Here is a 19,932-nt window from a genome sequence, read left to right as displayed (position 1 = left end):
ATCTATTTCAGTAAGATTTTCGTGAAGATTTCTACTTTATTCATTTCCCTAATTAACTAGTAAATTCTGTGTGGGAAATTCCAGGAAGTCAAAACTTGAGTTTAGATTTTTTACACAGCCAGAATCACATTTATAACTTGGAATCTTAGTTTAGCTCTGAAAGTGATAGCATTTAATAGGAAGATACTTAAGAGAATCTCAAACATATACTGGTGTGCAAAAATTAAGGACGTTGTCGAAAAATTAGCATGTCAGCTGAACGAAGAGGCAGAGCCGACAGAAAGACCAATCAGGAGATTAAGTAAGGTGATGTACGGTAGCACATGCGCAGATATGCAAGTAGACTTAATGGGGGAGTGTCTGAGTAGTATAAAGCATGTTGTCAGTGTAAGATCAGTATTTCTGGCAAAGAGATTGTACACCGTATAGCAGTTATAATCACACCGAGTTGCTACCTCAGCGAGAAATGGCGAATAATCAATTTGTTAGACGACATTTGGATGCTTTTACCCGAGGTCGAATCATTGGGAAGTTGGAGTAAGGCCGCAGTGTGACAAGTGTGGCTGCAGAGTTCGGAATTGCTCACAGCATCGTTTCACGACTTTGGAGACAATTTCAAACTACAGGAACAGCTATCCGGGGGTTTAGTAGTGGTCGTCCACGAGGAACCACACCCGCAGATGACCGGTATATTGCCTTACATGCCAGAAGAAACAGACGGCAGACAGCGGGAGAAATTGCTAGACACACGACACAGGCGAATGGACGACAGATATCGTGTTTTACCGTGGCCAGAAGACTGCACGGTGGTGGTCTGTTTGCACGACGCCCTGTACGGTGTGTACCTCTAACGCCTGCCCATCGGAGAAGGCGTTCTCTGTTGTGCCGGGAACACCGGAATTGGAGAGAGACAATGAATGGGGACGAGTACTCTTTACAGATGAGAGCAGATTCAGTCTGAGTAGCGATTCTCATCGCATACTCATCTGGAGAGAATCATTGAAAGGGACAGGTATGGAGGTGGCGGTGTTCTCGTTTGCGGAGGCATCATGCTTGGTAGTCGCACAGACCTTCACATCTTCGACGCAGGTTCAGTCAACGGGACCCGTTATTGTAACGAGATTCTTTTTCCATATGTGCGTCTTTTTAGAGGCGCTGTGGGTCCGCAGTTCCTTTTCATGGACGACAATGCACAATGTCATCGCACAGTAGCTGCCGAACAGCTCTTAGAGAGTGAGGATATTGAACGTATGGATTGGCCGGCACGATCTCCGGATCTCAATCCCATCGAGGATGTATGGGATTTTCTAGGCAGACCCTTGACAGCTCGTACCTTACCACCAGTAACGATTCCGGAGCTTCGATTGGCGCTGCAAGACGAATGGGCAGCAATGCCTCAACAACTCCTTGACACCCTCATTCTCAGTATGGGCAGACGCTGTGAAACCTGCGTAGCAGTCAGGGGAGATCATATCCCCTATTAAAGACCGGATGTTTCTTGCTGGACACCCATCACAGGGATGTTTCGGCCTTCAGTCGCATTGCGCTCCATGCTACTTTTTCAATAAAGCTTTTTTTTATCCCTCTGATTTCTCTTGTAGTAAGTGTTGCTTACATTACTCATGTCCTTACGTATTGGGGATCTTACGGTATTAAATGTGTTGATTTGGAAAGCTTTTGTACAAAGTTATATTGAAAAAACCGTCTCGTCCTTAATTTTTGCACACCAGTGTATATTCTGAGGGTAGAAGTACCAAACGGGTTGAGGTGAAGTATTTCAAGACCATTTTAAGCATCAACGAAGTTTATTAGAAAAGAATATTCTTAAGCTAGAAGCAAGTCTTAGAGAATATATGCTCGATTTTTAAAATTAAACCATAATCAGTTTATCAACAATTTTTAATTTTTATTATTTTCAGGGTAAGCTATTTCAGAAATATGCGAATTTTGATAACATTTAAGAGGATAAGATATAGCTGTTATTAGTCAGGAATGGTCAAGCTGGGTAACGCTGCATTTCTTAGCTTTTCTTCCCTTTGTATCTCACTAGCATGATTTATATGTAAAGTTGGAAAGTATATTTCATCTTTAATAGCTATTTATTATTTATAGCATGAATACTTTAGTCACAGTATTGTATGTAAAATTTAGTCAAATATTGTGCTTCAAAGAGAAAGAAGAGGTAAAAGAAGTGAAAGAGAGTAAGCAGACAGAAAGAAATTTTCCCCCAGGAAATCCTGGAAAATTAGCAAAGCCCCGTATGGGCACTGAGAAAAGACTTCCAGTTCCTAGATGTAAATACTGACCACTATGTCATTAGAGTTTACAAAGAAGTTTGTCTTTCTTATGAAGAACCACTTAATCGCCGTTAAAATTGGATGAATTCAGGATTCATAATAATGATTGTTGTGAGAAGGGTAGCGTTGGTCTTTAATACTTTATAACGGGACTATTGAGTAACTATCAAAGGTAGCTAAGATATCGCACTTCATGATGATGGCTGTTGTGAGAAAGAGCGAATATGAGAAAGGGAAGAATCTCCTTATGAATAATAACACTGCGTATTTTGAATTCTTGTATCATGAATACCTAGGAACTGATTGAAAGGTTAAAATTGCTTTCTGATATTTCAAAAACTCTTTGATAGTATCGTCTTGAAGTATTACGTAGTAATCTAAAAAAATTCATGTTATAATTTTTTTATTTGTTCGCCAGCCAACCGGAGTGCTTCAGATATATTTTTTGACCTTCAATGACCTTAAATCGTATTCTGATTTGCTCTATGCTCATAATTCCGCTAAAGTGTGCTTTCTCTACGTTTTAAAAGGCTTATTTTTAGAGATATATTCAGAAGCTAGAAACAAAGATAAAAGGTAATGACATGGATGCCTTATGAAGCAGTAGCTGGTGGGAGTGGCCAGGACAGGAAACCACTTTCTACTTTCGAATTGCAATTAAGATACCATGTACCGTTAATCACGCTGAAAAAAAAAAAAAAGTTGCCACAACCACAAGCATGCAGAGAAATGTTAGTAGTAGGAAAAAGGAGAAATGAAAGAAAATATTAGGGGTTGATTTCGTAGGGAAGGAGATCATATTTCACACACAGTATGATGGAACATAAAATACTAAACATGTATAAGAATTGTCAACAATAATTTGACCATTACTATTTCGTTATATTATGAAAAAGGGGCATTGCTGATTTTAAAAACAGCAACGCCCCTTTTTCATAATACTTACACTAAATGTTTAAATAATAAAGAATTTAAGTCATTCGTTTCCTATATGTGTTTGATTTCACAATACATAGCAAAATAAACAAAATACTAAACGGTAAATTAATTAATTGCAGTAGTTAACACACAGTTTGATTAACATAAAATAATAACACAGTAGTATAGCTACGCTACAAAAATTCAGATTGAAAGTAATTAATGCGATATATTATATTTATGTATACATATTATATCATTGTTGATAATCTCAAGAATTCGGTTTTGTTAGCGTCATTAGCTGTTACCAAATCTACTTATAAATTTTTACTTTTTCACTCGGAAATTCAATAATTAGTAGTCTACCGCTAACTATAAACTTCATTAATAAGATAAACATTAGTATAATTCATGAATGTATTTACACGTATTATATATAATCTTTATTCTTTCAATAAAATAAGACTGGAAAAAATTCTAAGAAAACAAATCATGAGGACATTCATCCGTATCTTTAAAATTAGATTTTATGTTTTCAAGCTGAATTTTTTGACTGTCATTAGCGAATATATTGAATATTCTTTTACAAGTAACAAAACATTGCAGGTGCTATAAGTAATGGTAACACTAGACATTAAAAAATAAAAATCCTCTTTTAATAACTGATAATTTTGAAAATTTCTCAGTACATATGAAACAATTCAACTTAGTCGTCAATTTTTTAAACATTTTTCTCTCTTTTTGGAAGCAATGCTATCATAAATAGACTCCCTTCGTGTGCGAATTATTGTGCTATTAGAAACTATCGGAGTACTTTTTATCGTATTATCTTAAACATGATAGAAATTAGTATAGAACTATAAAAGATAACCGTAATGTATTAGCTTAGCTGAACTGAAATGATCAGGCGAAAAGACCATCGACATATAAAAATTCACGGGCTCAAAGTAGAGTTGGGCAAAATATAATTCCAATTACATTGTAATCGCAGTTAGATTCTGCAATTTTTGAGTAGTTGCAATTACAATATAATTGCTTTTTGAATTGCAATTATAATGTAATTGCAATTATATTATCGTCATTTAAAACATTTCTGTAGTTGGAAGTATACAGGGTGTCCCGTAAATGTTGCGACAAACTTCTGGGGGAGGTACAGCACATCATAAGGATTAAGAAAAGCATAGGAACCCATGGGGGGGTAAGGGAGAGTGCTAGGGAAAAGTGAGGATTGCCTCATTCGAGCGGTAGGAACCATACGAAGGGCAGGGGACGCTATACTAACGGAAAGTTTGTATACATGCGCTTAGTGTAGGGAATAGCTGATGGTAATGGACAAGCCGCTGCACGCATTTATCGAGAACACTTCCCGACAGACATCAACAACACCACAGTCTGTTTGCACGTCTGCATCAAAATCTGTGCGACTACGGGAGTGTCGGGGGTGTTTCTGCTGGGGAACCATTAAAAGTGCCGTATAGCACGCTCCTGTTTTGTCTGAAATGGATCTTGTGGCAAGTCTCCTGCGTAGCTGCTACAATCAAAGGTACTCCCGGTGTGTTTGAACATAGGTACTCCCGGTGTGTTTGATCAATGGTCCGTCGGTGTCAGGCATGTTTGGCGTCTGATGGTGCAAACTTCGAGCATCTGTTGTAATATTCAAGCTGTCGTGTGCCATTTGCATTCATGTGCAATAAATGTTTCAAATTAATCACCCTCTTCTTTCCTTTCCCAACTTCTACTTCTGCTACCACATACACTGATATTTACGGGCATGCGTTCCTATGCAATTCTTAATCCTTATGACGTGTCCTACTTCTCCCAGAAGTTTGTCGCAACATTTGTGGGACACCCTGTATATCCACGACTAACGACCTTTTGGTGCTTTTCGCACAAAATGCTATTTGGTAGGTCACTGATACCTCACAAACTCAACCTGAAGAGAAAAAAGAAGACGAACGACAGCGAAAATAAAGACAGGGTATGGACTTCGGAAAGTGGGAACTTAAAAGGAAAGATGCACAAATATACACTATAACAATCCTATATACAAAATGTCAACATTTTACAGCTAATCGTTTTTGAGTTATGCCAGATACGTATGGACGTAAGTACGTACAGACGTCACGAAAAAATCCATTTTAAATGCATTTTACAAACCGTTTTGGAATAAACAGTCCTTTATTATGTCCGTATCTACAGAGGTCACGCAAAAAATAATTAAAATGGATTCGGGAACGGTGAGTATTTCCTGTGAAATCTGATAACGGAATTTTTTTTTCTATTACAGTGCTCCTTTTCGTGCAAGGAAGAAAAAAAAATAACTTAAGCGCTTAAAATATAGAAATCCATTTAAAATTTTCCTACCAATCAGGTCTTTCACTTATACCTTTATTAGTGGAATTACATCTAAGTATTTAAAAAATGTTTTCAACTTATTTATTAAGAACTCAGCAACAGTTGTAGCTGGACTGATCCCGCTTGACATACGAGGTGAATTTCATTCTGTATTATTCACGAATCATTCAGAAAGAGGAGACGTTACCTTCAGTAATATTACGCACATTTTAATATGGTATGACCTACACATAAATCATAAATGTCTTACAGACACATCTAAGACTGGCAGGATTAGAAGCGCACATCCTAATCAACTTTATGCTAAGTCATAAGGCAAGAGACACCTATTATTATATTCACAGATGGCTCCAGAACCACTGAAGGAGTCGGCAGCGCTTTTGTAGGATTAAAGGACGAATGGGAATTATGTATCAGGAAAGGACATCTCAAACAACGTAATAGTGTTTTTCAAGTTGACGCATTAGCTATTTCAACAGCCATCGAACACGAAATTAAAATAGCAAATGGAAATGTGGCCATCTGCCACGATGGTACAACTTCCTTTATTTGTAATATTGAATCACGAGTATAGCTCGCCCTTAACAGTAAATATACAACATACAGTTTTATTATCAGGTCTGTACACAACTTATTCGGTTAATGATCATGCAAGTTTTTATAGGTTACGAAAAGCAGCGGACAGACTAGCTAAAGAAGCAAGCAGTAAATATGAAGCAGAGAAGCTAAATATCCCGGCAACGTTTCTCCCACCATAAGAAAATTTGGTACTTACATTCTATCCAATCGACTGTGAAACTATTGCCAAGCGGTCTGATTTAGCACGAATTACGGTTAAGCGTAATGCAATAGCACATGAGTTTTCGCTTGATATAACCCCAACTTATTCTGGATTAGCCAAGTTTTTAATTCCTTGTACAAGGAAGTATTGCAATCTCAAAAACTGTTAGGTAACGTATTTCAATGGAAATATTCATTTGTTCAGATGCTGAGTACATTTTGACTATCTTTTTCTGCGTAACTTCTATTCCATTGGCAATCCCAGCGCACTGGCTAGGTCTGGCCAGTGCACTGGCATTATCTAGACAACCTAGACTTCTGGGGTAAATAAACTGTCTTCACAGTTACTACAACCATCGTTTATTCGGTGGTTGGTTCAGGCACGGCAGGGACCGAACTGGCACTATCTTGTCCCTCCCTTGGTTGTAGGGACGTTACATGGTCAAATATAGTCCTATGGGAACGGGCTAACCTTGGTCAACACATGGAGGTAGGAAATAACATGGTCCTTTCTTACCTCCATGGGTCAACACTGGGAGACGATCGCTATCTAACTGAAACCATGTCTTCTTTATGGTGGATGGGTTGCCGTTAATCTATGCTTGTGTGCTTATGACCCGCTATATGAAACATTTAAGTCCCCTTGGGTTGACCGTGAGGGAGAGGTAGCGCCTTCCCAGATGGCCTCCAGGGGTTGAGGCGTTTTAACCGTGTAGGGATTTATATTTATTTTATATAACCAAATTTATTTAATTTTAAATTCTTTCCTATAAGCCTTCATTCCCCTAATTGTCAATGCCAGAACATTGAAAATTTGGTATCGCGCGTGAAGGAATGCAAATTCTACTTGGAGGAGAAAAAGTTTAAATACCGGGTTTTCCAGAAGGGAAGTCAGAGAGAGTTTATTCCTATTGCCGTCACCTCTGTTGAGTGAGCTTGTACTCCGGGAGTTATTGCTGGTTTACGTGTCTTAATGGCATTTACCTTATTGCCACTAGCTTCGACGCGGGTTTAAGAAACAGGAATACCTGAGCCCTGTAGATTAGTTCTACTACTTTTGAATATCTTCGAATTTTTAGTTTACTTCTGTGATTTCAGTTACCGCTCAAGGAAGACGTAGTGTGTTAGCATCGAGTTGACGCATTGTAAATTTCAAAGATTTTAATAAAGGGTTGTTTAAACCCTTCTTCTGTGTAGTTCCTACCAGAACTTACTATACGTACGATTTTCACTTAGAAGTTAAACAAGTGGACTCTACAACCGCGTAAAGGCTGCTTTGTGCATGCCAGGTCTAGGAGCCTCTTCCTTTAGGTGCACTGCACGTATGGAGGGAATTAAGGACTCTTTTTTACTGGATTTAAAATGGGTTCAAAATGTACATAAATCATTCTTGTAAAGTGGATTTAAAATGGACTTCGCAACGTCTGTACGTACCTACCTACGTATGTATCTCGTATAAATCTCAAGCGATTAGCCGTAGAACGTCGGAAATTTGTATATGGGACTGCTATAACATCTAGTTGTGCACTTCCCTTTTTAACTGCAATCGTCAATATTAAAAGTATATCTACACATCTACACACACACAAATATATATGTATACACCGAACTCCTTACCTTGCAGCTTAAAATTCTTTACCCGGTCTTTATTTTTGCAATCGTTGATCGCACTCTTGCTTGCAGTTACAGAAGTACGTTAAATGAGGAAAATATCCCTGTTTTGACAATGTCAAATTTAAAATAATAATAATTTTGGATAAATAACGAAATCTCACTTTTAATTCAGTGTCTCGATTCTTATATTTGAAAAAGGTTTAATTTCCTTATGAAGAAATAAAATTAAAAGAAATTTGACGAAGTGTGACTTCCGTTTACCGGAATACCTGGTTCCAAAATTTGTAATTTTTGATGTGATTTTTGACTTGCTTTGAGGGATCGGTTCAGTAAAGAATAATACGAGGAAATAGTTTAAATGTATTACAGCAAAAAATATGTAGAATTTAATAAGCCGTGCAAGGAATTTGAATCAAGATCAGAATATGCCAGAATTGATACAGTGTTAGATGATATAAAAAACAAGAATCTTTTATTCTATGTTTTCATTTATTTATTTGAAAAGAAAATTGGAAATGAAACCAAAACGGATATGCTGCTCAAAAATTTTAACAAGGCAGTTCTTTCATATGCATTACTTGAAAATGGATATCTTCGCAAATACTAAATGCGATTATATTAAAAAATTGTTTATCATGAATCTAAGTATATCTGTTTAAGCAAAAACGTCTTTTCAAAACGTTATTAGATACACGCTCAAAAATCTTACCTGCGTACGAAATTTCAGTCCAAAAGAAAACACAATTTAAACGTCCGTAGAATTTAAGATATTACATTCTAATATTTGATCTAGGATCAAAGCACTTTGCATCAAAACACTGTTTCTTACTTTTGTTTCAGAAGCGAAGCTTGTAAATTATGCTAAGGGAAAGAGATTTTGTAAGTGTAACCGTGCTGGGTATTTAATAATCCGATGCATATTTTGTTTACCTTTCAAAACAATGTTTTAAAGATATTTCTCCGCATATATCTTAAAAGCTTAAATATGAGATTAGCCACATTTTCTGGAAAAATACTAGGTTTTACAATTTTTATTAAAATGTATTTATTTTTGGTTTAAAAAAATGCAAAATTTATCGAAATATAGGTTCGGTTGGTGCCATGTATACTATATTTATCGAAATATAATATACATGGCACCAACTATATACTTTCTTCTTTTGTTTGTTTGCATTACAATGCGTTAGATAAGCTTACGCTAAATGTGTTATCTATAAAGAAATACATGCATGGCAGCATAAAGTATCTGGAATTTATAATACAATAAATGCATGGTGGAATGAAATTAAGTTTCTGTTTCCTTGCTTAACAATTTTCAGAAAGTATGTCAACTTTTTTATCTGTAGTTTTAATAACATTTTGAAACAGGTATTTATATAAAACTATAAAAATAGTTTACAAATACCAAAACGAATTCCAATATTTCTTCAAACCATTTCTATAATTAAGATTTCCATCTAAACTAAAACGAATGAGCAAATTTAATTGTGTTATAGCAAAGAGTTTCCAATCGGTAATCGTCTATACTCCTTTATATAATCAATAGTACTGCTTTTTAGCATTTCCCATATTCTTCTGTTCCTACCACTTGAAGTTCTAAGAAATACTGGAGGAAAAAAATGCTGAGGTTTTATAAGTGAAATTCCTTTTGATTTGGGTTTTAATAAAATTCGATTGTAAAGATATAGTTTTAGGAGTTAGCAAAAGTACTTTCAATTTAAAAAGAGACGAGAAACGTTTGCATAATTGTATATTAGGAAAATTAACATAATAATGATCTTTAATATTTCACAGTTTTTTAATTTTTAAAGAATTTTATGTAAACTGATTACGCTTTGAAAACAAAATAGACGCCAATATAAAATAAGTTATATGTCAAACAAAATAATAACATGCCAACCAAAATGTTGCAATACATGTGAGTATTTGTTTTTCCTTGGTTGTTATTTTATAGTATAATATATTATTTTTATTAATTTTTTTCGCTTATTTGGTTCGTTTCATGTAATAATTTTAACTGTCATTTTTATTTAATCGAATGCGTCATAACGTACTCTGTTTATAAATATTTATTTCAAGTATACAGTTGTAGATTTAGTAATTCCGAATCCAGCCCTGTGTAAACTTTAAAGTTGCTCAATTAGAACCTGAGATATGGGTAGAAATATCTCTTGAAAGAACTTGGCGACAGTTTTCGTCGTCAAGTTGGTGACACTTAGTGATGTCTCGTCAACATGGCGACATTCTGGAAGTTCTCGAGAAACACATTTTCGAAACCATAGGAAGGATTTTTAGTGAAGATTTTATAATTGTTAGAGAACCTTTAAATTTGATTAAATTACAGCCGTGCGCCAGTAAGATAGATCAATGATTCGGTTGGAAATCGTGTGATGTAACTGAGTATCAGACATTACTCTGTGAATGATTTTGCTGATATGAGATATTCCTTGAATGTTAAAGAGAATTTACCCTGTTTATTTTTGTTCGTTTGATGTAGATATTAAGAAAGCCTTAAGAAAGTGCGTGCTAATGCTTAAAGGTAACGTAGATATATCAATCTATACTCAAAATTTTTAACTTTTATACCAATAGTAGTTTTTGAGCAGTATTTTACGTTTATGTGGTGTTTACTGTGGTGATCTTATGGAAAGAGACTAATTCGCCTTGAAAAATCAGGATTTTTCTATCAAATCGACATTTTCAATTCGTCATTAAATTTAATGCATTACAGAGTCATTAGGTTATTTTGAAGCAGAAGATGTGAAAAATGTGCGATGCCCTTGCCGGGACTCGAACTTGGACCTCTCCAATACGCGCCGATTGTGCTACCGTTACATCCCGAAAACATGCACAAAGAAGAGAGACGATACTTTATGACATATTTCAACATTTTCTTTTTGCAATACGTAATAACTTTTCTAAGATTTACAATTTAAAAATCTCTAATTTCAATAGCGTTTCTTCTTAAATAATTTTTCATTACGTTAATTTTTCTTCTATTATATCCTAGGATATAATCATATTGAAATTAATTATTAATATATATCTTTCCTTCTAACTAATCTAACTTTCAATGCGACCTTCTGGTTCCTATACTTAGGAAAGCTTATGTCTCCTGGTTCCTATACTTAGAAAAATATAAAAGTACAAGAAGTTTGACTGGTAGTTTTAAAATATAAATCTCGTGAATTTCGTATATTTATTTTTAAGACTACAAAAGAAATGAAAGTACGACAAAACTTTTGGAGGTATTTAATTTCAAACTTTGCAATTTTTGTGACGTTTCCTAATTGGCTCGAGGGATCGATAATGAAAGTAAATGAAGTGCAGTAAATATATGTTTTGTTCAATAGGAAGTACAAGGTAGTCATGTGGCCGCCACATCAGATTTTTTAAAGCGAATTATGCGTTTACATTGGTGTGTTTCCTTCGCATCGCAAGCATTCCTTTCTTTTCTTTCTTTAATTACCCTCGTGTGATAAATATATTTATATCTTGGAAAAGATAAAGCAGTGTTAAGTCTTCTTAACCTTTTTTTATAAAAATCGGCGCCCCAAAAAAAAGATTGAATTTTCTCTAGTTTTAAAACGTCAAGTTTGCTTTCTTCTTTACCATACGTTCTTCTTAGCTCTTTCAGACAATTTTCGCGGTTAAATTCTTTGCCAAACTACCTGAAACGGGAGAAATCCATTTTCGCACTATCGTAATTTTCCTCCGCAACTTTAATAAAATAGTTCCCTTTCCAACTGATAACCCGAATGGAGAACTAAAAAAATAAAAAGATCAACGCTTTCGGTTTTTAAATGCATTCATTACGAAACTTCCAAGAAAGTTAGTTTCGGTACCCCGGGGGATGCTGAATTTTACACTTCTGTCCGTACACTAACGAACCGCTCTTGGGCAGACGATCATTAATACAATAATTATTTTTTTTTATTCCAGATCTCGTGGAAGTTAAATTCTGCAAGTAGAAATTTGTGTATGCCCTCGTGCAATAAGGGAATTGTTTGGAAAGGCGATTTTGTCGGCAATTCGACTGCCGACGTGAGTTGGAATTATTCCAATTCCCCAAACCATCCCTTCCATTCGAATGCGCAAGAGCAGCTTTGATAAAGGCAAACAGATCGTGCAAAAATAAATGTTTTTCACTCGTTGTGTTTGGGTGACTAATAGTTAATTAAGAATGATACATTACCATTATTATCTTCCCCAAAAAGGACTTCTGCAAAACACACATAATTGTAAACTTAAGAAATCCACAAATTTAAATACGGTTTTACTTAAATGTTGATTAGGCTCTAAGTAACTAAGTAACCTTCCCCATTCATTTAAAATAAAATGGTTCCGTACGAGGTATGTATTATATAACATTATGAATATCCTTTACCATTTATAAATTATCAGTTAGATATATTTATAGATAAAAGATACTTTAAAATATCCCAGATAGATTTTGCATTAAAAATATTAAAAATACTTTAACGTAACAAGAATTCATTTCAAATTCGGCAGTATTTTTTTCAACGCATTATACTTTACATTATATCTGCGCATTGGCAATCTGCTAGGCCAAGAGAAAAATTAACTAAAGATCTCATTTGAAGAGAATGGCAATATTTTTTCAAATCTTGTGGATGATATATGCATAGTATTTTAGCGAAACGTAACTTAGTGCGTTTGTCCAAAAATTTTGAGAAACTCCTCTAAAAAAGTTCATACTATAAAAGTGAGCAGTTTGAAAACAATAAATGAGTTCTTAACATTTTAAATCATTATATTATTACTGACGTTAAAAACATTTTTACAATGGTCTTTAAAACATTCTTTGTTACGTTACGCTACCACACATTTAAGATTCAAGCAACATATTAGCTATTACCACTGTCCGATACGTAACATGTTTAATTAACATTTTACATGGCAGACCGTCAGCAGTTAAACGATAAGAGTGTTGAACATTGGTAGTTCGACCCGGATTCAAATTCTTATTGAATGGAGTGGCATGGGAGCTACCGTCAGGTGTTTCTAACATCAGCAGACAAAAACATTAGGCTCCTTCCAACGCTGAAGTCACTTACTTATAGAAGAGTGGCATATCAAAACGATGCTTCTAAGAACAGACTAAGAGTCAGCAACATCACACAAGAGCAGTCCATGTAGTTCTCTAACCTTTCATTTTCCCATGTACAACGGTAGCACGAGCCAGTTTCTTTTAAAATGTCCTCCGCAAAGGCACATTTCTTCCTATGGCAAAGGGCTCTGGCATATTTTACCATATTCAAAGTAGCTGTTATCGTTCTAAATGGTTAAATTAGCAAAGCAAATATCCAGCTTTATGCTGCTACTCCACGTAATTTAAGATCTTTAATTTATATTATAAATTAAAACTGATTTACGAAGATTGATTGCTAAGCAATGAAATCGTTTTTTATTATTTTTTATCTTTCTTTTAGATTTTAATAACGGACCTAATTGATAAAATTTATTAAAATATAATTGATTATAATTCCTTTAAATGATTATGAGAATTCACAACACTGCTATAATTTATAAAAGTATTTCTAACAGCATATATACTTATTCCGATATAGAGTCATTCGTGATATTTATTTCAGTCACTTTAAATATATTTAAAATGAAAAGTACACACGTTCAAAAATGCCTTTAAAGAAAGAGACACGTGGTTGAGTTCAGTGTAGACATTTCTACAACATGTTCTCGCAATGCATAAAAAGAAAAACTAGTTTCAAAGGTAACGGGAAAAACGAGAGTAATAAAAAAAATCCAAAGTAGTTTAATTTCCGCATAAAAAGGGGAAGAGACGCGGATCAGAGCATCTTCCTGTTTTGCTCCCATTCCCAATATCGAGTTCCGTTCCCACAAAGGAAAGGAAAATCTTATCCGTTTTCCTATCCGTTTTTTCCCCTTTCATTTTCTCCCGCAGCGTTTGATGAAGTTTGTTGATGAATGCAAAACTATTCATGGAAGAAGAAGGAGAATACCGTTTCCAACAAAACACGCAAGCAGAGAAAGACAGAAAAATACTCTTTCTCTTCTCCTCCGCAAAACGGGGGATTTTCTCCAAATGATGCCGGAATCCAGGAATGATTTATAAATAGGGAAATTCCCTTGCTCTCTCTTAGATGCTTGGGGGAAAAAATTCTCTTTTTGTCATCGAAATTCGAAGTTGCGCTTTCGTTGAAAACGGCGGGCTGGTTTTGGGAAGATAACGGCAGAGGAAAATATTTAAAGTTTCTCGGAGTGTAGAATTAATCTTTTTCCCGATCTTTTTTGTAATAAAATCTCATCTCATTGGGGTTTCAGTATTTTTTTTTTTTAATTTTTTTTTAGTTTCTATTGCATGTACCGTGAAGAAGGGGATGTTAAATATATGTATTTCACTTCAATATTTTTCCCTTTTACAATAATTTTAATCGAAAAAACGTGCAAGTCAAATTGAATGTAAGCATTTGCCACATTCATATAGTTGCTTGATTCGTTCGTAGAACACATCTTTTGGAACATTGCTTATGTTCTTGAATCATGTCCCCACAGAAAGAGAAAAGAATAAGAAGGTGAAAAATCTGGTTAATAAGATGGATGGTTAAGAACTGCTAAATGTTTCTTTGTTAGGAAATGCTCAACGATGTGACGGTACACTGGCTACTTGGTACCCCCAAAATCGATGAAATTACCGACTCTTCGATTTTTTGCTAAAATAAGTCTTCAATACCCTTACTACATTGAAGAGAAATTTTGAAATGATCTGAAAATAATAAATGGTATAAAAAGGCTTTTAAAAATTTTGACAGCCCTTTAAATACTACTACGCCCCCCTCAGTGTTCATTTTTTTAAACATTAATTATTACAGTAACTTATTAAAAATCTAGAAAAAGAGGCATATAATTAAATATGACTGCAACTATCAGCAAACTCTTTTTAGATGCATAAACTGATTTATTTAAATACAAAGTTGGAAAAAAATTCACCTTTAAACTGGCAGGTGTGTCTCTCTCTTTCTATCTATATCTATGGAATATATATATATATATCAGCACATATTTCTCTGTGTATTATCAGTCAATTTTTATATGTTTCTTCAAAAATTGAAATTATTTGCGATAGGACACAAAGAGAAATAAATAGCGTCATGAATGTGTCCAACTTCCTGGCAGTAGCATTATTGAAATAGTGATGGAACAAACATTAAACTCTTTAATTAATTAAAATACAACTAAATTAATTTAAAATGCAATTTATATACGAGAACAAATGGCTAAAAGAAGAGAAGATATCACATATGCTGCTGAGCGGTTTTAAATAAATTGTTTGATGTCTGTTAAAATTTCAAATATCGCTTTTTGAAAAAATCTGATGTGTACACCACATGACTTCCTTGTATGGAATATTAAATTATACGCATTTTTTTTCATTTCATTTAAACTTATTAGATTGAATTAAACCTACTTCGCCGACAGCGCATAAACCACAATAGAATAAATGCATTCTTTAAACTTCACTTTGTTTACTATAGCGACAATCTGGAGCTAGGTTCACTTAACAGTATTATATTTCGTTCATATTATAACTCAGAATGCACAAAATTTATATCATTTAAAAAATTATCTAATCGTTGTCACATGTTCTATTCAAATACTATAATAAAGCTAGAACTATGTATAAAAGAAATTAAGCAAACAAAACAAACAAAAAAAAACAGTTTTTCACAGACGATTGAGTATTTCTCATTCAATATATCTGTATTAAAAATTACGAATTAAATCTTAAACGCTTATTTCCTCGAAAAAATTTCAGAAAGGATTAAGCATGATTTAAATAATAAATGAAGGCGTTATTTTTGTTGTTGCTAAGCTAAATTTCTTTATATTGGCAACAAATCCGCTATCTTTCTGTTTCAAATGTAAACAAGAGCAATGGCCGCCATCAAAAACATTATTAGGCTTAGCGGCACTTAAATCATTTTAAATTGTTGATAATTCTAAAAATATTGCATACAGATTTACTAAATGCATAAAAACCTTAACCGGAAGATAAGAACAACATAATTCAATCATTTTTAAAGCAATAAATGTACAATTTACAAACATATAAGAGTAAAGAAACTGAGATCACTGAGCCGGATAACAGAGTGGATATATATATAAATATATTTATATACGTTTGGTGCGGCCGATTGCAATCAAAATACGAGTTGCACATCTACATGTGATAGCAGTCCTATATAGAAAATTTCAACGTTCTGAAGCTACTCGTTTTTGAGTTATGCGAGATACGTACATACGTTCGTACAGACGCCACGAAAAATTCTCTTCAGAATTCATTTTTAAAGCAGTTTTATATTTTTTTTTTTTTTTTGGAGGAAGAGAGGGTTTTATTCTGTCCTTACATACAGATATCACGGAAATACATCGTTAAATTGCATTTGAAAGAGGTCAAAATGGGATATTTTCGTTGAAATACGCTGCCTGAAACTTTTCGCGATTACAATACTTCCTTTTTACTTCGTACAAGGAAGTAAAAATAAATAAAACGGCATATATTATTGACATTGATTGTAAGTGTTTTATAAAATATATTATAATTGGTATATGTGTTAAAATAGTTTTTAGCATAAAAAAACATTTAATGAAAAATTACCTGTTTTTTTTAGTATTTGTGCTAAAATTATTCTTAGCATAAAAAATAATAATAATAATAATAATAATAATAATAATAATAATAAAAAAACAGGTAATGAAAAATTCTACTTGCGTATTATGAATTTTTGCAATATATCCGGTCAGATATTCTAAAAAGCTCGTAATTTATGTTACATTAATCAACTGAAAAGTACTAGGCCTATTATATATATATATATATATATATATGAAAGTATTGAAATTCAGTAATGAATTTATAAGAAATTTGAAATGATTTAATTATCATTCAGACAGTTTAGATTCTTTAAACTGCTTTTTCTCAGATAAACTTTTTGAATAAATCCTCTTACTTAAAGTCCTGAAACTTATACAGATGTGTACTAAATTATTTAATATTTTTATTGTTTGTTTAAAATTATGTGCCTAATAGAAAATAGCATGGGTTTTGTAAAATAGTGAAAAAAAATAATAGGAAGCGAAAGCGTGATTGAGATCATATTTTTCCATAAAATTTACATACATAATTTATATATATGTTTTTACATAAAATTATGCTTTTTATTTTATTTCTCGTAAATTAATTCATTAATTGCAATATCGATCCTTGAATTATTAAGAACACTCTAATAAATACAATAAAAAATAGAGCAAAAACATTGACAATTGTAGAAGAAAGACATTTTAATTGTTAAAATTTTCTTCAAAATATTAACATTGAACAAAAAAAAATTATTGGCAAATTTTTTGTTCAGCTTTTGTCTTAATCATTTTGTCTTATATTAACCACTTAATAATATTCATAAAAGGAAGAGAAAAGTTCTCAAACTGTAAAAAAAAAAAAAAAAAAAAAAAAAAAAAAAAAAAAAAAATTCACTCAAAAGGTATTGGATTCTCCTAAAGAGGAAGAAACTAGTTGCTCGACTTAATGTTCTCCAAATTTCAAATTTGCTGTATAGTACTTTTGGTGCTGATGTAGACACCATCGTGTTTCTCCCGAACTTCTTTGTGCCAATACTAAACTCTCGGGAATCGATACAGTTTCATATCCGCCATACTGCTTCCAAATAACAGGTTATGGCCACTTTCGTCATATTCTTTTTTTTTTTTTTTATTTATTTATTTCATTTTATTTTATTGTCTTTCTAGCTGTCCCTAGGCGCTGTCGCAATACCAGATATCCCGAACTGGATTTTCTCCCGCTCTTGACTCCTGTTTCTTGCCTTCCCCCCTCTCCAATTTCTCTCTCTCGATTGTTAGCAGTTTGTAAAACAAAAACTCTCCAAAACAATAGCATGGATTTTTCCTTTTTCTAGAAGGTAGTTGTTAAAGCGTTTTTCACTCAGTTTTCTGTTATATCTCTCTTTTATGAAGACTGTTACTTGTGCTCGTGTATTTCTGCATACACTGCTTTTTCAATGGGAGTGCGAATACTGCATTTTTAATTCGAAATTAGTTTAATTAAAAAGATAAAAATCAAGAAAAGAAGTTAAAAGGAAAGAAATATAGCAGAGAATTGTACCCGTCTCGTTTACGAAGCACTAATTAGGTGTTTAATTTAATATACAGAAAGAAGCAGGAAATCAAAAATACTAAATTAAAACTTTTTCATCCAATGATTTGCTACAGTTAGGGAAAAACAATTAACTGAAAATTTATTTTTTTAAACGTTTTCTTTTATAAAATAAAAAGAATGTGTTTAACAGATGAAAAATGATTGCAGTTTACCTTAAAAGCTACTTTCCGAAATTTTTATTGTGTACATATTTACATTTTAACTTTTAATATATTTTTTTCATCACTTCACTATTTGGATTTCTCAAGTTATTCGATTTGATACATTCTTTATAGTTAGGTTTCTTTTGCATGGAATAATATTCAAAACTATTCGTTTATAATAGTTATTTCTAACTGATTTATTTTAAGGAAGTTTACGGATATAATTTTATACTGCTTTTTATATCTTCCGAAATTCTTCGAGTGTTACATTATATTCCGCTACAAAGCATTTGTTTTCATTGCAACTTGCCGTTCACTTAGAAAGTCCTCCACAAAGGCATCCCTCCCCTTAGGTAGATATCCCTAGTGCGCTTTGCCATAACCTGCCGAAAACCAAAACATTGTCGTTTTCATTGCAGGGCAGTCTGCACGACTCGACATTGGTAACTGTCAGCCTACAGGTTGCTGGCTTCCTTCGATTTAACAATGTTAAATTATTTCTCCCTCCTTAGTATAGTAGAGTGGCCGAGCGTTAAAATCGCTGATTACTTGTAGTTCTGACTTGGCTTCGATTCCAGGCAAATGGGTTGGCTGAATGGGCGTTTTCATGTTTTTATCTATGTGTAACTTGCATAACAGTCAGTTTTCCCGTAGAAAGTCTTCCACAGAGGCATCCATTCCTTTAAGCAAATAACCCTAGTGTGTTTTGCCATGATCAACTAAAACAACCTTAGCGTGGTGTAACTAGAAGCACATACGGCTAGCAATCGAGAGGTCCGAGGTTCAAATCTCGGCAACGGTGTTACTCATTTTTTCCTGTTTCCTGCTCCGGACCTCACACTAGTCACCATTTACCCGCCGGTCACTGTTGACGGCTTTGACGGCCATCACCGTATTTTTTGACATTAGAAATATCCTTAGCCAAGTTTCTCAAATTTTTCATGAATTACGTAATTATAAATTCACTATACACGGGACTCTGCATCTTTGCCACTCAATAGAACATAATACCTTTCGACTGCCTTCCATACGGCCTAGGAAATATCCATTTCCCATGGGCTACCATTTAGTAAAGCGCAAAATCTTTCCGTTTAATATTTAATCGACAAATACTTGCTTAATGCATTGAGGCTTTTAGAAGCTATAAATTATTTATTTATATCTTAAAAGAGATATTTTACTTTTATATATTAATCAATATAATTAATATAAATTAAAATACATTTAGTTTATGGCATACAAACTAATAATTTTTATGAAATGCTTGTTTCTAAAGCTATGTAAAGCGCATCCAGTGCAAAATAATTTCTTTTACAGCTCTGGAAACCTTTCACCTTGTTCTTCGTAGCATCCAAGCCTAAAATATTCTTACATTACGAGTCCTATCGTAAAGCATAACATAAAATCGAAACAGGCATCTATTACCAAAACAAAAATTCAGAGAACAGGAAAAACCCAATCCTCTTGTGGATTGGCTCTTCTTTCCAATTACTGTGAGTGATCGTTGTAGCTGTTGTTTCCTCTTCTAAGATTCTTTTATCCTCCGTTGTATTGCACATCCAAGAATATTTTCCATGGTGGCATTAGAAAA

General features: G+C 33.7%; 1 protein-coding gene across 1 annotated transcript in view; it reads right to left on the bottom strand.

Annotated features, from left to right (window-relative positions):
* The window catches only part of LOC118194015 (protein turtle homolog B-like), a 356,504-nt gene extending 351,516 nt beyond the window's left edge, over positions 1-4,988 (bottom strand). The window contains exon 1 of the mRNA XM_085810225.1: positions 4,928-4,988. Within this exon, the coding sequence (XP_085666351.1) occupies positions 4,928-4,988 (61 nt within the window). The remainder of the gene's footprint in view (positions 1-4,927) is intronic.
* Positions 4,989-19,932: the final 14,944 nt, after the last annotated feature.

The sequence above is a fragment of the Stegodyphus dumicola genome, chromosome 2, assembly GCF_044657685.1.
Source record: "Stegodyphus dumicola isolate Sdum_Otavi_A_Nest chromosome 2, ASM4465768v1".
Classification (NCBI taxonomy): Eukaryota; Metazoa; Arthropoda; class Arachnida; order Araneae; family Eresidae; genus Stegodyphus; species Stegodyphus dumicola.
Note: the sequence above shows the minus strand (reverse complement) of the source record. Positions and strands in the feature narration are given on the sequence as shown.